This window comes from Helicoverpa armigera, chromosome 12 (assembly GCF_030705265.1).
Source record: "Helicoverpa armigera isolate CAAS_96S chromosome 12, ASM3070526v1, whole genome shotgun sequence".
NCBI classification, from domain to species: domain Eukaryota; kingdom Metazoa; phylum Arthropoda; class Insecta; order Lepidoptera; family Noctuidae; genus Helicoverpa; species Helicoverpa armigera.
The window spans coordinates 4,211,778-4,230,005 of NC_087131.1; the positions used below are offsets into that span (position 1 = coordinate 4,211,778).

Below are 18,228 nucleotides of genomic sequence, written 5' to 3' on the forward strand. Positions count from 1 at the left end.
CATCATTATGATTGTTTATTCTTGTAAAGAAACTTGTTTTGCTTTCTGAGGTTCTCAATTCGTCGGGATCTTTTTTAGGGTTCCGTACCTCAAAAGGAAAAAACGGAACCCTTATAGGATCACTTTGTTGTCCGTCTGTCTGTCTGTCTGCCAAGACCCTTTATTTTATGTATATTTGTGTACGTCTAGTAAAATTATGCAACAGTGAAGGTTTGGAGCTGACCTGTTGATGGAGACGAGAGAAAGTCGAGGGAACTCGACAACTGAATATGTAAACTACCTCATGTTTGGGCTTATATTATTTGTATTGACGAGACCTTTGCAACTGTGAAGGTTTGGAGCTGACCTGATGATGGAGACCGGAGAAGGTTGAGGGAACTCGACAACTGAATATGTAAACTACCTCGTGTTTTGCTTATATTATTCGTATTGATGAGAACTTTCCACAAATGCGGATAGTGACAACTACGCTTGTCACTGAAAAGCCAAAAAAAAACTTTTTACAAAAAAATTAAACCTACTCCCAAAAACACTGAAAAGCAAAAAAAAAAACTAGATATTCTTAGGTGCACCGGCCTAGAAGTCGGTGGCGTATAAACTCAGGAACATCCATTAGACACTGACTTCTAGGCCGGTGCACCTAAGAATATCTAGTTTTTTTTTGCTTTTCAGTGTTTTTGGGAGTCGGTTTTTTTTTTTTGTAAAATGTTTTTTTTTTTTGTTATTATCGTGTGTCAGTTTTGCTGACCGTCAAACAGAAGCGTACCAAGCTAATTTTAGAATTAGTTCTATAGTTAAGTATACAATAGCAATACCTACATAATTAAATTTAAATCTCTAAATTGCAATTACATACTTAATCTCAAAATTGCATAGTAACAGGCGAAATATAGCGGTTTAATTATGAATACTTTTAACATTCAGAAGCGTAACACGACGCCGTTACTAAGGGCGCATTAGTTTTAAGTTAATTATATGAAATATGTATTAGTGTATCATTTAATGTTATAATATTTATGTATTGTATTTTCTACTAGCTGTTGCCCGCGACTTCGTCTGCGTGGTGCATTCTTTCACATGACAGCATAATAAATGTGCAATGCGTGATTTTCTGTGTAAAGATTTATAATTGTAGGCCGATCAACTAATATAAGTACAACATTCAAATTTGTGTTATTTGGGTTCAGAATCGATTTATGTATCACCGTCCAAGTATTCTTAAAAAAATATATTCAATGTATAGTTTTGACTTTCCTATTATTCTATTATAGGTATGTATAGATATAGATGGGCCTTAATTGCCTGATTTAAATAAATAAATATTTTTGTACAACATAGAGATTTGAATTATCACTACCATCAGTCATCATCACACAAATTGTTTGCGCATAGTGGTGCAAGTTAGCAATAAATACTTTTTGTGAACTATTTTTAAATGATAATATAGGTAACAGAAATAAAATAAATGATTTACTTTTACACTTTATTTCGTTCATTTTTCACTAACAAGTATACTTATTTTTCTCAGGTCATATTTCTATTGGAATATTTTGTTCCACAGCATTAAGAATTTGTTTTATATTATACGAACATCTTTTGAAATTGTTTATCAATAATTTATACTCTAATCTTAACATTAACACACGTGACAGTATACAAATATGGACATTAATTAAGAAGTTTAACTAATTAGGAATTCACCTAATAAGATGCATTTGTTATCTACAAAGAATTTAAATTCTTTGGCTTGTATTGTAAAGAAAAAATATGTTAAAGCGACCGTTTACTCAAGTGTATAAGCCGATATCGTATCTATTCATTGTCTAGAAGCTTAAAAAAAGAATTTATGTTCAGTGATGGATTTGTAACTTTATCACGGCTTTCAATTTATTTAAGAGCACTACAGCTGGGCAGCTTTATTAACTTAACTCTAACCTTTTGAACGCCAGAAGAGACTTCAAGTTAAGTGAGTATTGCTATCAACGACTATAGGCATTGACAACATGCTTAAAAAGTGCATTGGCATCGTATTTTTTTTAACGTGACGTAAGTTTGAGGTTAGAACTAAATAATAATGCAAGCGAATTCCTCCACTTACAAAATGAGACACCTGTGTGAGTTCGCTCAGTTCTAGGGCTGCATAGCTGTAACGTTTCATAACATTTACTTGCGTGATAGTTCTCTGATCCCAGATATACTATAATTTGTATCTTTTACTATTTAATTAAATGCATATTATTTGTCGCTTTGTGCGTCACGTGGTAAAATATTAAGTTTGCTTGAAAACACTCGAAAAATTATCACAAAATATGTTTCGTAAACAATAAAATCTTACGGCTACTGAATTTCAAATATCTTTTTATAATTTCTTGTCTTGTTTCTCGTGGGTACAATATACGTTTTGAATACTTTTACTCTTTTACTCAATGAATGAAATACATTTTATTTTACACATTATTCAATTAACCTAAATCAATATTATTTCAGCTAATTAACAAATGATTAAGTCTCAACACAGCAATATTTTGCTTATTGTAGTTTATGCAAATTGTTCTTAATTATAGGTTCCTGTATTTAAGAGCACAAAATGTATGTTTGCCGTGATCTATTCCAATTATACAAATGTAGCATTAATTTAAGGCCTTCATTAATATGGTATGTACCTAGTGTCGCGTTTGAATATTATTAAGTCTAAATGTTTCTCACACATACATCGAAACGAATCAAACACTGTATATTCATAAAACATAATTATTGTTAACATTGATATGACAAAATTTATTCAGTCCGGGGATATTTTATCACTTAAGGGTGCGCTCACATTGGTGAAAGAGGAACTTTTATTCCAATCAGTAACTTGGTGTATGATTTAGCAATATGAACGCACCATTAGACGAAAGAGGTTAACATGACAATGTATACTCAAAAGTTACAAAACTAATTAAAATATAGGCGAAGGTTCGCTGCAGCAGCAAATAAAGAGTGCTTCAAAACTAAGTGGTTGTTGTTAATGTAATCAGTCAGTTTCGCGGTTTCGGGGAAAATAAACCGTTGATTGCTATTGACAGCTGCAACGAATTTCGTCTATACTAGAATTAGAATAAATACAGACAACAATATTACAAAACCACGTATTGCAACCTCTTTCCTCTCATCGGACTAATTAACTAACAATCATTTAATCGACACGCATTTTTTTTTCGATTTCTTAATTTTATTTCACATCGACATACGTTTGCCAATAAATTAAATATGTATTCGTTAAAATACAAAGTGATCTACCTATTACGTATACGCTACATTCATTGTCACAAGACTGTACAACTACTTAGGAATAATAACAAAACTGAAGTGATACAAAAATAAAAATAAAATGCGATATGATACAGATTTTTTAATTTAGTCTATTAAATTCTATAAAACAGAATAATAACCTAAGGATCAGGTTGTGCACTATACTAATCTATGCATTTGTCTATTAACGATAATGATACGGTTTATAAAACATTGCTAAGCTGTTCAGTTCTGATGGAGAGTCGAATGAAAAATTATACAAAAAATAATCTCCAAATATTTATCATCATCTCTTTGATAACCGAGTAGTCATAGACTTAATACCTTTTAAACCCGCATCAGTTTATACACGTAACAATAGTTTGACGCTACTGGATAAATTAACATTAATGTACTTCAGTTAAATCGGTAAAAACGTTCATAATGTTGCATAATAAATTAAAAACTAACATGTCATCAAATTGAAACCTACTTACGCTTATCATTATAAAAAGTCTACAAATAAAACCATTTGTAGAGTAAAAAAATAAGAGGAAAATGTTTCCATTGTTTTTCAAGTAATATTCCTAGAAATGAAAGGGTTAAAATTGTTCTAGTTGGTGCTCGGGCTGTCTGTTCCACTGCCGCTGTTCTCTGTGTTCGCGAGCGCTGCTTTTGTATTCTTATTAGTTTTTTTAGCAGATTTGCTTAGCGTTGCAACCTCTTTTAACAGATTCTGTATTTTAGTATTCATAAGGTTAAACTTTGTTTCGTTAAGTCGCTCTTTGTTTTTCATTTCATTCCTTAGATCCTGTGTGTTGTTTAGGTGCTGAGCTTTTAGTTCTGTTATCTGTAATTATAGAACGCATATTTTATAAGTGTCTTTTTTACGAAATCATTAAAATATTTCAATATTGGTGAATGATACATACCAACTTGTCTTTGGAAAGTAATTCATTATCCTTCTGTTGTACTTTCTTCTGTAGACTGGCAATTGTCTCCTTGAGTTGAGTCATCGCTACCACATGGTCTGAACTGTTGGGGTCCAGTTCACCTATGGAGCGAAATACAACTAAGAAAAAAACAAGAAAAATTAAATTATAAATTAATTGTATTCACAAACAGGGTATTATAACAGAATAGTAAAAAAGGAAGGTTCGTGCATGCAAAATACGTTTGTTGAGCTAAGTGCGGAACTGAAAGAAGAATTAATAGCACTAAATCAAGAACGTATGACAAGAATTTCAGGTACTAAGATTAGGTGGCTGAAGATGAAAGATTATATAGTATGTATAACAAGCTAAATCTTATATGCGGACAATACTAGAAAGACGACACTGGCGGACTATAGTAGTATAGCTTATTGGTTGATTCAAGCTACAGAAAAGCTAAGTTGCTACTTATGGAGCGTGTCGCGAGGTAAATATTACGAAAACAATAACAGAAAAGTCTAAAATAAGCTTGCAAAAGTGATGTTATTAAGCCTCGTTCGCACAACGTGGCATGTGACGTCACTTACCTATGCAACGTCGTTTCGTAATAAAAGTAGCCTTTTAATATAAAGTCGACCAAGTCTTGATTAAGTCGTCTGCAGATTCCTTAAATTGAAATGGATTAATTCTGCTAAAATAGAATGCTTATTGAATGACAATTACCTTGCATTGGGTTCATCTTAGATTTCTTCTCCGATGGCTGCGAGTCGTTTAGCGATGAGTCGTTGGAGTTCATTGACTTCATCATGTCGGACTTACGCTTCTCTTTGTGGCCGCTCCTGGATCTGTAAGTTATTAAAGCATTAGAATTTCATAGAAAGGGGAAAAATTATGGTAGGTTCAACTAATGAATAATAAACTAGAATATTTACTTACTATTTATGTTTTTAATTAAAGAAATAGGCATAGCGACATGCCATGAAACTTTTCGAACATAACAACTGAAGTACATATTACAAAGATTCATTTACTTACTTGTGTCCCCTGTGCTTGTGTTTGTCCACAGATGATAGATGCTGCTTAGTCCTGGCCAACGCCCTCTTGAGGGACTGGGTGCAAAGCCAACATAATAGTTTTCCATCCACCTGCAACAATATACAATCCATTTATTATTTAGATGAGTATTCAGCAAATATAAAAAATAGATAGATAGATAGAATATTCTTTATTGTACACTAATAATGGCGTCCACGGCCGATTTCGGCCACGGCGGCTGTTCTCATTTAAGGAGATCAGCCAGCTGCGCAGGACATATTATAGTGCACTAGCATTTGCGCAGACACAGGTGCACTCCCTATTCCTTCACTCTCATAACCCGATGGGACGGCAATCCGACACGACCGGAAAGAGATTAGGCGCAGGACCGACATTTACGTGCTCTCCGATGCACGGGTGAATCAATCACCAACTTCCAGACTACGGGCTGCTTTGTGAAAGTTCAAGAAAACCCACAAAGCGATTTCGGCCCGACCCGGGAATCGAACCCGAGACCTCGAGAACAGCAGCCGCGCTTGCGACCACTAGACTAATAACAAACAGAAGGACATAACAAATAAGTAGTAGACGAGTACAATAGGTACAATAGGAGTAAAATACTACCTATTTTTTTTCTAAGAGATTAGTATGTAGTAGTAGAAGTAGTAGTGTTTATTTCAGATTCCATGTGGAAACTTACACAAACGTACATAAACAGTTCAACAATTCAAAGTATTGATAAGAAAAAAGCCATAAATAATGTACCTACACAGTTCTATGAACAAGTCAAAACGTTACATTGCTTCAATGTTTGAAAAAAATCTGTAATAACATGCCTTTGGCATTTTGTTATCAGCTGTTGAAAATATTTTATGTTCAACATGAGGTGAAAATGGAGATTTATTCTAGTTCAACATTTTCAATGGATTATTAAAAAGAAGATGCAAAAGTTAGAACATTGTTATTTTTGTAGCTTTAAACTGAATAGGTATAACAACTTTTAAATCATGTTTATAGCAGGAAAAACTTGAATAAACACAGTCAGATTTACCTGGAAATTCATAAGTGGGATATTACACAGGGCATTTAAAGTACATACTTAAGGTTAGTTGCTACATTTGACTATAACGATAACCAGCCAAATGGGCAATTAATATATAGGCAATTTTTTTATCCATGTGCGGAAAGTAAATTCTAACTGTAATCGCAGGTGGAAGCTAACAACTCATAAATACAATTAGGTACACATAAAATGGTATTAAGTTTCCAAACTACTTCATTGTTTGAGACTTAGCCTTGATTGTAATCTAGAAATTTCTAGGTCAATACTCAAACAATCTTATTGTTAGTAATTTAATTTGCATAAAAATAGACTGGCAGCAGCCTTACTTTATAAATGATAAATTGTGTTCAATATTTCTTGGCTTGTTTTATGATAAATCCTTACTATGTGTCAGTTAGTCTGTCGTGCTTTCACACCAAAACTAGAGAACCAATTTAAATGAATTAAGTTAAAAGACAGTCTAGTGTAGAGTCTGAGAGAATGGATATATGCTATTGCTGTGGCATGTTTCATTGGATGCTGGATGTATAATAATGAGACCTATTGCTAAAAGTATCACAGAAAATTTTATACCTTTTTACTATCATCGTGGCGGTCGAAAGCGCAGCGTTGCTTGCACTGCTCACAGGTAACGGCTGGTCCATACTTGCGCTCAGAGTTAGCGCACCGTTGGCATTTGTTACCTAATTGCAATGGAGTGTCAGAGCATTACTTTTAAACTGTAATAGAAACATGAATTGCTAAAGCTACTGGGATTGCAGTATTTGGTCAAAAACCGTTTGCATTTCCTTGAGACTTTTGTTTGAATTAGTTAATTTATTTTTATCTTATTTTGCAAAGTGGAGTTTCCATATTGCCATACATGAGTAATACATACAACGAATTAGTTAATTTATATAATGTAAAGTTGAGTTTCTATATGCAATACATACACAGTTTAAAAATTTAACTAAAACATAAACAGTTGTAATCTTGTTTTGAATGCCAGTGTATTATTGAGATAAAATTTCTAAGAAATCCTTGAACAAGCATGGTATTTAATGCTTATTCATTATTTATTTTAGCAGCATTGTTTCCTGTCCACTATAAGGGGAGTTAATTGAAATAAATTTTGTAACAGTTGTTGACAATGTTTAATGAGCAAAAGTACCAAACAATGCCTTGTCTGTAATGGAATAGACTTGCCTTGCAATTTCAAACAAAACTACTGCTGTGGCCTTTGTATAGTTAGAAAAAAATATTTATTTAACTTTGTTTAAATTTTAGTTTGTAGGATTGTTGGTATGTAAACTTGCTCAAATGTCACAGGCCAAAAAACAGAATTCATCATTGGCAAAAATTAAAATAAACAGGATCAACTTTAGGAACTTTTACAGGAAGTTTTACCTAAAACAATGAGCGAATTGCTTAATTTTGTATGTATGCTTACCAATGAACGCAGCGATGATGTTACAATATTCACAGGCCGTAGGCTTGCCATAAGCCTTAACATTGGCTTCACACTTCTTACAAATTGATGAAGTGTTTGACTTGCTACAAAATAGAGATATCTAAATTATAGATTTATTTGTACACACAGCTGATTTGTTTGATAACATAGATAAAGTTGGTAAAAACGCAACTCGGTCGGTAAAAACAACAAAAACGCAAACAATAAAATGTAAGGATAAAACTGGTTTACAACCAGTAAAGTTGGCTGTTACTATGTCAGCTGATTGTGATGTTTGGCCATTGTTAAATACGTATACGAGAGAATGTCACGATCTAGATAGTAATTGCAACTTCATCTATGCCCTAATACGCAATTCATGCACATGCCTTGGCAGGTGACACTGACCTTGTTTGTTGAAACTCGGAGCGGCAGTACGTGCACTTGACGACTGGGAATGATCCACGACATTCCTGAAATATCACACAACAATCGCGTCACTTACTGACGTCAAAATAACAGTAAATTATGACGCACACACATAATCCCGTTTGTATTGCCCAAGAACATTAACATAGAAAGTAATAATCAGATCAATACTATATTTTGTATTCATTAAAAGTGACGTACGTACCTTACAAAGTTGTTCACCAGTTGATAATTCTTCGAAAGGGTGTCTTGAGAAACAACGCGAACATGCGAAAAGCGGTGTTGATGCTGTGTTACTCATGTTTATCAAAATCAAACAAAACTAGTTAATAGTCAAAAATGATAGAGTGTGATCACTGAATTACAAATACAAAATTACAAACGCGTAAATTTTAACAATTATTGAAAAATGGCTACCAAACCAACCAATAGCAAATATGGCGAATTGGTGTTTTAATTTTTAATGCCAATGTCACTCATCTGTCAAAATTAGAAAATAGTCGATTAGTGACATCGCCTAATCTAAAAAATAAACTGAAAATGAATGAACATTATTTATCGATAAACAAACACCATTAAAAACTGAAAGGTCGCGATTCTTATCTGATGTTAACTTATAATAGTAAAAAGTGAGTGCGGTACTTATAAACATACTTGAATTTCCGTTTTGGGCGTAAAATTCCTCACAGTATAACGGATAACATGTGTTCAAAAATGAGGTAACTGGTTCATAAAGTTCGAGTCCCCTCGATCTCGATCTGCTAGCGGAGCATCTTCTTTGTTTAAAGCAGGAATAGCTTCCTCGCTCGTGTAGCCTCTGTGGACGATGCCCCTAAGTCCCGCATCAAACGGTGTTAAGAACTTGCTCTGCCTGATTTCCTTCCACCTGTAGAACGGGTCCCATCAGTTCATGACTTAGCGTGGTCCTGTAGGAAAGTATTTTAACAGACTACGTACACAGGTTGTAGGTAGATTAGATGCAAGAAGAACTACCTATATAGGGCTACTATGCTGCTCAATGTGTATGTATCCAATGGTTATGAATGCTTTGTAATCCTACAAATCCCTACAATATTTTTTTTTTTTAGTCTGTGTAGTTTTAACTGTTATTGCATATCTTTACTATATCTGTGGCAGTCTGTGTGTTTTGTGTTTGTGCACGAATTTAGAGCGTGTTTATTTGTGATTTTGTTATTAATTTTATGATAAGTTTAACGTTATTTGCATGTAATTAAGGTCGTGTAGTGTTAATTTTTCTTTTAAAATGACGTTACCACCGTTTCCTTCACAAGATTTGGCTAAGCTAGTTCTTGGTATGTTGACTATTTGGCGGGAACATGATCCCAATTAACGGACGGGATGACTGATGTTTGAGTTCTTTGTTTCTTGTTTTAGGATATCTTGCGGAAGAGCAGCTTATGACTGCTTACGATGAGTTTCTACAAGCAAGTCCTTACCTGGATGCTCTCAGAAACGAATATGACAGGATATTTATGACATCACTCAAGAATATTCTGGCAGAGTATAGGGCTGTTAAAATATATGGTTAGTATAGGGGTGCTTCCCCCTCTGCGTACTTAATTTTTTGTCGTTGAAATGCATTGAAATTTAAACGCTGGTTCTTCAGTGTAGCTTTTGTATGTGTCCCTATCTGGTTAAACATGTTTATAACACGCAATTTGTGTTATGTCACAGTTATAGTAACCCAATTTAGTATTGTTCATTGTATACAGTATGATGATTGAACATGTGAATCCCATACTAGAAGGGGCAGTCAAATTAAAGCTAATTAGAAAGCAGCCAATGTCCAAGTATCTGAGAATAGTAGTATTGTAGAAGTTCTTTAGAAAAGGTCATTGGAGAAAGTTTCACTAAAGTTGATGATGATGATGGCTAATGAGAAACATTTCACTAAACACTGCTACACTGTGAACACCTATTTCAGAGTTTTGTTTACAAAAAAGTTCACTAGACTGTAAGTAGGTTAACAGTTATTGATGAACAGAAAAACGTAACAGGGTGTCACTTTACTGTGCCCTTATGTTCTGTAAACTAATGTGGCCCACATTGAATACCTACAAAACAATTCATACAGTAAACCAAAAACCTTTTGTAACATGGGCAGTAAAGGTTGCATGTTAAGATATGTCCTTAGAAGTTATCAATAACATGAGCCTTCACTTCGATCACTACTGAGTTTAATTGATAATTGATTAGCAATTTTATGAGACAGGTGATTAAATGCATGTTATCAAGCAGATGACTTGTTGCTAAACATAATATTCACAAAAGACCTTTGCTAGATTAATTCCTTTCTTGATTTAACAATCAAAATGCTAGTGCACAAGAATCTTCTTTTAATGTTTTTCTTTTTCAGTGGAAACCTGCAAGCCACTAGCATTAAGGAAAAAGGTGGTGCAATGTACTAATTTGTTAGACGTTGTTAAGCTCTTGGTGAACAATATAGATATAAGCAAAATACAAGCACAGGACTCCTCAATTGAGAAGAACAGGTAACTTTCATTTGTTTTATACATAATAAGAAACAATGATGGCTTGCCTTCTAAAAACTATTTTCTTTAAATATAAGTACAACAGCAAATCAGATATTGCAAACACAAAGTTTGAGTTTTAGGTTATCTATGAAACATTTACACATAAAATTATGGTTGATAATAGTTATGGTTGGTTGTTAATAGTTATGTGACATAAAAGTGCCCCATAAATACTTATATTTGTACTGACCCTTTCAGTTTGATAAAGCAGAATGCATCAGGTAATTCCAAACAGAATGATTGTGAAGTCTGTAACACATCGAGTTTGTCTGGGTGTTCCTGTAAAAATAAACAGAAATCTACGTTCAATTCAGCCAGTTATGTGGAAGGAAGTACTTTGGAGAGCTCAGTGGAGACCACAGCTTTGGAAGATCTACCAGGTTTGTATTTGGAATGTGACTGGTTAAAGCTGCCTTATAATTTGAACTCAATGGAAAAAATACATGTAGAAATTCAAAATACTCATTTGTTTCTTGGTATTTACAGGAAATCATGTTACAACAAAAAAGAAACATGTCAAAGTTCTTGAAAAAGAAACTTTTGAGGCCACCTTAGGAGTAAGTGAAACTACAAAGCAATCTTCAAGTGTGTTGAACAACAGCAACAGTGGACTGAATATGTTAAACTCTAATAGTCATTGCTCCCAGATAAAACCAAGTGGTCAGTCTACACATTCTTTGAACTCAATGGTAAGTTTATTGTGTACTTTAAATATACTATTTGCCTTTCAAAATTTAGTAAGTTCAGGTAATTGGTCATAGAGTACATAGACAAGTCTAAAACTGGTTTTTGCCACATTGATCACAAAATATGCAACAGAATGTTAGGTATTATCTATAAACAGATGATAAGGAAGTGTAATATGAATATTTAAACATTAAAATGATCTGTTTGGGTGTATGAATCTAAATATATTCATGCTTATGTGGCAACAAGAGTGTCTGTTACTAATTTTGTACTATTGCATATTGGGGAGCTTGGAACTTTGCCAGAAAGAAAACATGCATGCGTTTATGTAAACAATTCTTTTGCATTTACCTGCTAAGCGAATTTTTATGGCTATTAAGCATTATCTTGGACAAAAGTTTGCTTCTGCAATACATATTATTAAATCAGATGAATTAATATGGATCGGTCAGATTGAAATTAGCACCTCAATTGCTCTAGAGCAATTTTAAATTTGTGTATGTCACTTCAAATGTGCAGTATTACCTAAAAACGATATGGTATGTTAATGCCCTAATCTTGTGCTTATCATCTTATCACAATATTTAGTAAAGTTGCATCTAATTTTGATATCAATTAAGCTAACAAGTGAATTTAAAAATCAGATGTATTTACACTTGCAGACAAAACCTTCTGAAAATCCTGAATGCAGAGAGAAGATTGAAGAATTCAATAAAATTCTCAATAAAGTTTGTAAGAATAAGTCTCAAGCAGATACTAGGGTTTTTAGTATGTCCCAGCCAGAACTCCTGAACAAAAGCATACCAATCTCATTCCAAGACTTTGCTTCTGGAGTTTGTGGTAAGTACTTAAAGATGTTAAATAGCAGTAAGAAGAAATATTTCAGAAAATTGATGAATAATATTATGTCTTTGCTGTTTTAGTTCACGAAAATCGGAATAATCCTGTTGTACCTGATTCAAGCACTTCGGAAACCTCAATAGCTATGTAAGTTTTTTAAAAGTATTTTTAAACACATAAACCGTCATTGAAATGACTTTTTAAACCGCACGCATAACTTTGATTGCATATGAAATGCCGCGTATTTACAGTATATACATGGCTAGTACGCAAGCGTGTGAAACTAGTCGCGAATAGATTGGAATTCACTTTTTGTACAAAGTCTTCCGATGTATACAGCAGCAGTACGCAAATACTCGCATATATTTTGTAGTGGCCAAAGTAACTTGCTTTGTTCCATAATATACAGTGCTAGTCCGCATGTAAACTAATTGTGTATACATTGGAATAGGCGCGAAAAACTTTACGATTCCAATCTATTCGCGAGCAGTTGCATGCTGCCATTTTGATTAAAACACGACCTAGCATTTAATGTTAATTTAAATATTAATAATGCTCGTAAATTCAATTTCTTTTTGTATATTTTTTAAACAAGTTGATTTTTTATGGGAAATATAAGTGCAGCCACAAAATTATTTATTGAACACATGATTAAGCTTCTAATTTTACAACATTATTTATACATTGTCATCTAATTTACTAACTCCGCCGGAGCCCCGCAGCACCGGAGCCGTGACAGAAGCGATGCTTGCTGCATGTTGCTTGCCTACATTTTAAACGTACTGAGTTAAAAAATTAGAAGCTAATTAAATATATTTATGGTGTCATTTAATAGCATTTTAGAAGTTTACTGTTAGAATGTTACATGCTACAAATTTAGATGCTAAAAAATAACCATCATGCTGAGTTGTATTTAGAGTGGTTTACTTAGAAGATACTAGTGGCTAAGATAGTATTATTTAGATGCTCGTTAATTATGGCTGACTTAGTAATTTAGAAGGCAACATACATTTTTGGGGGCGAATAATGATATTAAAAAGAAGCCTGTTTAATTAGCACCCATTTTTTATAAACAAACTGAGTGTCAAAAGCCTTTTTTATTTAATGGTTTACCTAATATTAATTTTGTATACTTAAATTTGACCGTGTATACATTGGCATGATGCATGTGCACGTCTAAGCTACGAATTATACTCGAGCAGTACGCAAAATTTGTGTATACTTTGAAATCACAAATTAAAAAACAGCATTACAAAATATCAGCGAGCAGTTTCCTATGGATGCGTTTTGGCTATGTACACTCTGTAAATACGCTGAAATGCCGGATAAACAATGTATGTGTCATGTTAAGACTAAAACGTGAAGTGCGGCTACAGCTAGGTTTAACCGGTTTTAGAGCTACAGCTGGGTGTAACCGGCCATATTCAGCTTAAATTAGTTATATCTTCGGTAAGAATAAAGTGTAGCCTTCATGGAAGCGACTACAACTATCAAAGTTATTGTAGCTGCACACCTGTAGCAAAGGCCAGGCGTAACCGATTTCTCGTTGGCTAGAGCTATGTTTTAGATTCAGTTAAGTAAAACACTGAAAACAAATTTTGGATTATTGCATATCATCTTGTCTCTTCCTACTGATCTTTCAGAGACCACCTTTCATTCTCAGATAATATCTGATTATTTTTCAAAGATGCTTGTGTAAATTTTCAATAAATATTATGAGGGGGTACATAAGGGTAGTACATAGAGGAAGTACGTAAGAAATTGTTACAAATGAACCTGGCTCAACGTTAGATGTAGCCGCACTTCGGGCTTTAGCCTTCAAATATTAAAAAAAAAGAGTGATGCAGAAAGGCAATGAAAATATTCGATTTTTTATTTTTTCAGGCCTTCAGTAGCTAGCAATCAGAATACAGATCTAAGTAACAATTTGAATGATGTATCAAAAAGTGGTGATAATTTAGGGTTTGAAAATTACAACCAATATCGATATCCCGTTATTAAACCTAAAGGCGTGGATAACAAAATTAAAATAATTTCCGACGTAAAAGTGGACCAACCATTTCCAGCAATAAATAATGCTACTTCAACACCGTTGATGCAAACGATTGTTATAAATGGTACACCAGCTTATAAACATAACCATCCACCAATAAGCAATAACTACACAAAGGATGAAATCATGGCAATGCCTACAATCATAGTTGTGCCAGCATCAGGTAAGATTACAAAGTCAAATTACTATGAGATAAAATGTTAAGTATTTCATTCTAAGTTTTATCGGTTTATTATTTATATATTACAGGTCCCCCACCGCACTTGACTCAATCTAAACCTGTTCTGACACAAAAGTTACAAAAAACAAAAACGAAACCATCGACAGCAAAAGTGCTTAGACCTCTAGTAATAGATATTTCATCTAGCAGTACTGGAGGTCCACCTAAACCTAGCAATGAGTCTTCCAATTCAAATATACAACAAAATACGCAGGAACCTGGTTTAGTAAAAGCGGTTGAACCTGGTTTAGTAAAAACGGTTGAACCTGGATTAGTAAAAACGGTTGAACCTGGTTTAGTAAGAACGGTTGAACCTGGATTAGTAAAAACCGTTGATGTAATGAAAAATGCTTCGGTTCCAAAAGATAATGTCATATCAGGTTCACTTCAAACAACAACACCTCAAGGCATGGCGCCTGTGAGGAAGTCTTCATCTACACCGCGACGAAATTCTCATATCAGAGTATTAGACTTCACTACTCCAAGGCGAATATTACATGAGACTATAAATGAAGTAGTCCCAAACGAACGAAACGAAGTAACTGAGAATAACCCTGTTGAAGTTGTGGTCACCAGGAGCTCTCACTTAGTATTTCCCGAAACAGGAACTAGTGTTAATGATATTATTGATATGAGTACTGTGAAGGTTCATAAAATTGAAACTTCACAGTACAATAAACTAACAAACAGTAATGATGGTAATCCAATTCCAAAAAAGAAAAGTAATTGGGATGCTGATTTGCGCGCTCTAATTGCGATGCCCCAACAAGATAAGCCACCACCGAAATCCAAAGCTAAACCTAAAAAACCTAAAACTATTAAACCTGTAATACAACCTGAACAAGATAAAGCCCCAGATAAAATTGAAGATAAAAAACCACGCAGTAAAAGGAAATTGTCACCCAAACCTAAGAAATCAAAGAAAAAACAGAAACTAGAAGAAGAGGAAGAGCAATCGACAGTTAGTACTGAAAGTAGCAATTCTGTTAAACCAACCTTCAATGTTGTACATGTTAACCGAAACACAGAACCCGAAACTACTAAACCAGCTAACGCTGAAAGCAGCCAAAATCAGAACAAGTCTAACAATGAAGAAATTAACGATACTCCTGAAGCAGAGAGATTATGCTTGCATAACGAAATAGGTGCCAGATTAAACATATCAGAATTTCTCGAAACTCCTTATAAACAAGTTCTCTATGATATCCAAATGGAAACACCAAAATTTTTAGGTTCTGTGTTGCCAGATGAACCTATTTCAGATATCAAGATTATGAGTATTCCAACGCCTCGATTCTTTGATACTCCTAAACCTGCCATCGCCACGCCGTCTTCTTACTCATCGCGGCCAACTGATTATTCTAGCGGAGGCTCTTATTATAAACCAGATGAGCAAGATTATTTGCGAATCGTGGATGTAGAATGTCCAGTAACATCATCGAAAGAGGATCCACACGTCGAAGAGTCCAAGGATGTAGTAAATGATAATAAGAAGAGTTCGAGACCGGTTAGAAAGTGTACGAAAAATGTGTCATACGTCAATAGTTGTGCTACTAAAACTAAAGTGAATGATGATAAAACCGATGTAGCCTCTTCTTGTAGTGATTCTACAAGTGCCAATACTTCTATGGAAAGTACACAGATTAATGTTAAAACGCCTAAATGTAGTAAAATAAAAGTAAGTTCTAAATCGGAAACTAAGAAAAAAATTGAATCGAGCAAAAAACTAAAAATATCTCCAATGAAAAAAGACAAGTCAAATTCATTCATGAAAATAAAACCAAGACGATTGACTCCAACGAAAGCAAATACAAGTAAAAGAACAAGAAGGAAAACAGACGTGTTTTCACAGAATAATACATCTAAACCCCAAACAAAAAAGAAACCGACTGCTAAAGAAAAGAAAGTGCATATTACTCCCGTCGTAAATCCTGCTCCTACAAAATCGCGTCGAAAATCATCAACGCCTAGAAAACTGCATTGTACTAAAACGTTTAATTCGGAAAGTTCTGGTCATGAATCGCCGGATACTAATGCGTCTGCTAAACATAACGTAATGCCAGAACCGAACACAGCTTCAGTTATGTCCTCGCACGACTCCGATAATGAACAAATAGCGTTAAGGTGGTCCGATGACGGTTCCCAAGATGCTAAACCAAAAGAAACGGAAAGTGAAGATATAACAAAAATAAAACAGTATATTGAAACTTCTCTTAACAGTAAACCCGAACTTGGTACTTTGCAAGTAGATTTAATTAAAAGAGGTTTTGACGCTGAAACTGCAAAAATTATTGAAAGAGACTTGTTGGATTCGCCTAGCATAGAGGTAGCAAGTCAGACTCAGGTCGTGGTTACTGAACCGAAGAAAAACGATCATGCATCAAATAAGAGTATTGATCCAGACGCAAGCAGTACGAATGAATTACAGATAGTGCAAGATGCTGAGTCGGATGACGAATTCGAATTATCTGTGTATGAATGTCACGAAGACAGTCGTAATTACATTAAATGTAGTAGTGACGCCAAAGATAGAGGGAAGGAACAGCCTATTAAGTTAAAAGATAAGTTTACTATGGAAGTGTGCATAGACGACGGAGTAGCGATTAGATTAAGAGCAACAGATTGTACTACGTTATTTAGTAACGATCCAGATAATGAAGGAGAATTGGGATATAGTTTCATGGAAACAGAAGTAGCTGTAAGTTCAATATCAAATATAGATAAGTTATACACCCCCATGAAAGATCACAAAACGCAGTGCTACGAAATATTTGATTCCACACTCACAAGCTTAGACACTCCTCTAAAGGTGAATAGTCCAAGCCATAAAGAACGGACAATTACTGAGATAGAAATAGTATTAGAAGAGGAAAAAGTAGATACTAAGGATAAAGCTGACATTAAAAAAAGAAAAAGATTGCAAAATAGTAATAGCTCCGAAGACGGTTTCAATGAAAGTAAAAAAACGAAACCAGAAGCTAGTTATTTGTTTAATTCTACAAATATTCAGAATATTGATATAGAGTCAGTACTGAAGAAACTCCATGGCCCCTAGTGGACTAATATATTATGTACCTACCAGTGAGTTTATTCAACTTGTGGACAAATGTTAAGTTTTCGTATTATTCGAACAGTGTTATGAAGGTATATTTATATGTGTTAGACACATACAGAAGTAATTTCATTCTGATTGTACAATTAAATTTATGTGAATATAATTTTGTGCTAGACACAACTCTTGACATTTATAAGTAAAAATTATTATTTAAGTATATAAATTATGTTTGTTTCATTTGAGATCAAATATTCTAAGTATAATCAGATGCCAAAAATCAAGCCAGTTTCCTGAAACTTAAGCTGTCGATAAATGGTATATACATGAACTTACTAATTAATCAATTATCTGGCTGGCGAATGAATGCGGCTAATTTACCGGTTGGATCACCGGCGGCGGTGTGAGCCGCGTGCAATTATTATGTTATTCAGTTTAATTAGGTATCACAATTAGAGGCTATCGTGACACTGCAGTCGGTGCGAACCATCCATTATGAATGCTAATTTGAACCGTTAGCTCCGACGTGCCGGCGCAAGCGCATTCTATGTAAAAGTGCATCTTGCCACGAATTAGGTAGACGTGTAATTTGGTATGCTAAGATATTTAAGTATGATTCGTGTGAAATCAGAAGCGAAAAAATTAAAAGTGAATTAAAAA

The 18,228-nt window shown here is 34.1% G+C and overlaps 2 protein-coding genes across 6 annotated transcripts; one reads left to right on the forward strand and one right to left on the reverse strand.

The window, feature by feature from the left end:
• Positions 1 to 1,469: 1,469 nt before the first annotated feature.
• Positions 1,470 to 8,637, reverse strand: LOC110374057 (protein FAM76A). Of its 4 annotated transcripts, none has more exons than XM_021331635.3 (8): positions 8,367 to 8,637; positions 8,141 to 8,205; positions 7,733 to 7,836; positions 6,877 to 6,986; positions 5,241 to 5,350; positions 4,929 to 5,050; positions 4,206 to 4,327; positions 1,470 to 4,123 (listed from the first exon to the last, which is right to left on the reverse strand). In XM_021331635.3, exons 1-8 carry the CDS (start codon positions 8,460 to 8,462, stop codon positions 3,887 to 3,889), a joined length of 966 nt encoding a protein of 321 aa, XP_021187310.3. In that variant the 5' UTR covers positions 8,463 to 8,637; the 3' UTR covers positions 1,470 to 3,886. The 4 variants fall into 4 exon arrangements, with proteins under 4 accessions (XP_021187310.3, XP_021187301.3, XP_021187283.3 ...); XM_021331626.3 differs by having other exon boundaries at positions 5,241 to 5,353; XM_021331608.3 differs by having other exon boundaries at positions 4,206 to 4,345; positions 5,241 to 5,353.
• A 639-nt stretch (positions 8,638 to 9,276) lies between these two features.
• Positions 9,277 to 17,794, forward strand: LOC110374271 (uncharacterized). 2 transcript variants are annotated; one of them, XM_021331931.3, is made up of 9 exons: positions 9,277 to 9,474; positions 9,557 to 9,706; positions 10,539 to 10,674; positions 10,915 to 11,096; positions 11,203 to 11,405; positions 12,048 to 12,243; positions 12,327 to 12,390; positions 14,128 to 14,459; positions 14,546 to 17,794. In XM_021331931.3, the coding sequence occupies exons 1-9, from the start codon at positions 9,426 to 9,428 to the stop codon at positions 17,569 to 17,571; spliced, it is 4,338 nt and encodes a 1,445-aa protein (XP_021187606.3). In that variant the 5' UTR covers positions 9,277 to 9,425; the 3' UTR covers positions 17,572 to 17,794. The 2 variants fall into 2 exon arrangements, with proteins under 2 accessions (XP_021187606.3, XP_021187613.3); XM_021331938.3 differs by having other exon boundaries at positions 12,066 to 12,243.
• The last annotated feature ends 434 nt before the right edge of the window (positions 17,795 to 18,228 follow it).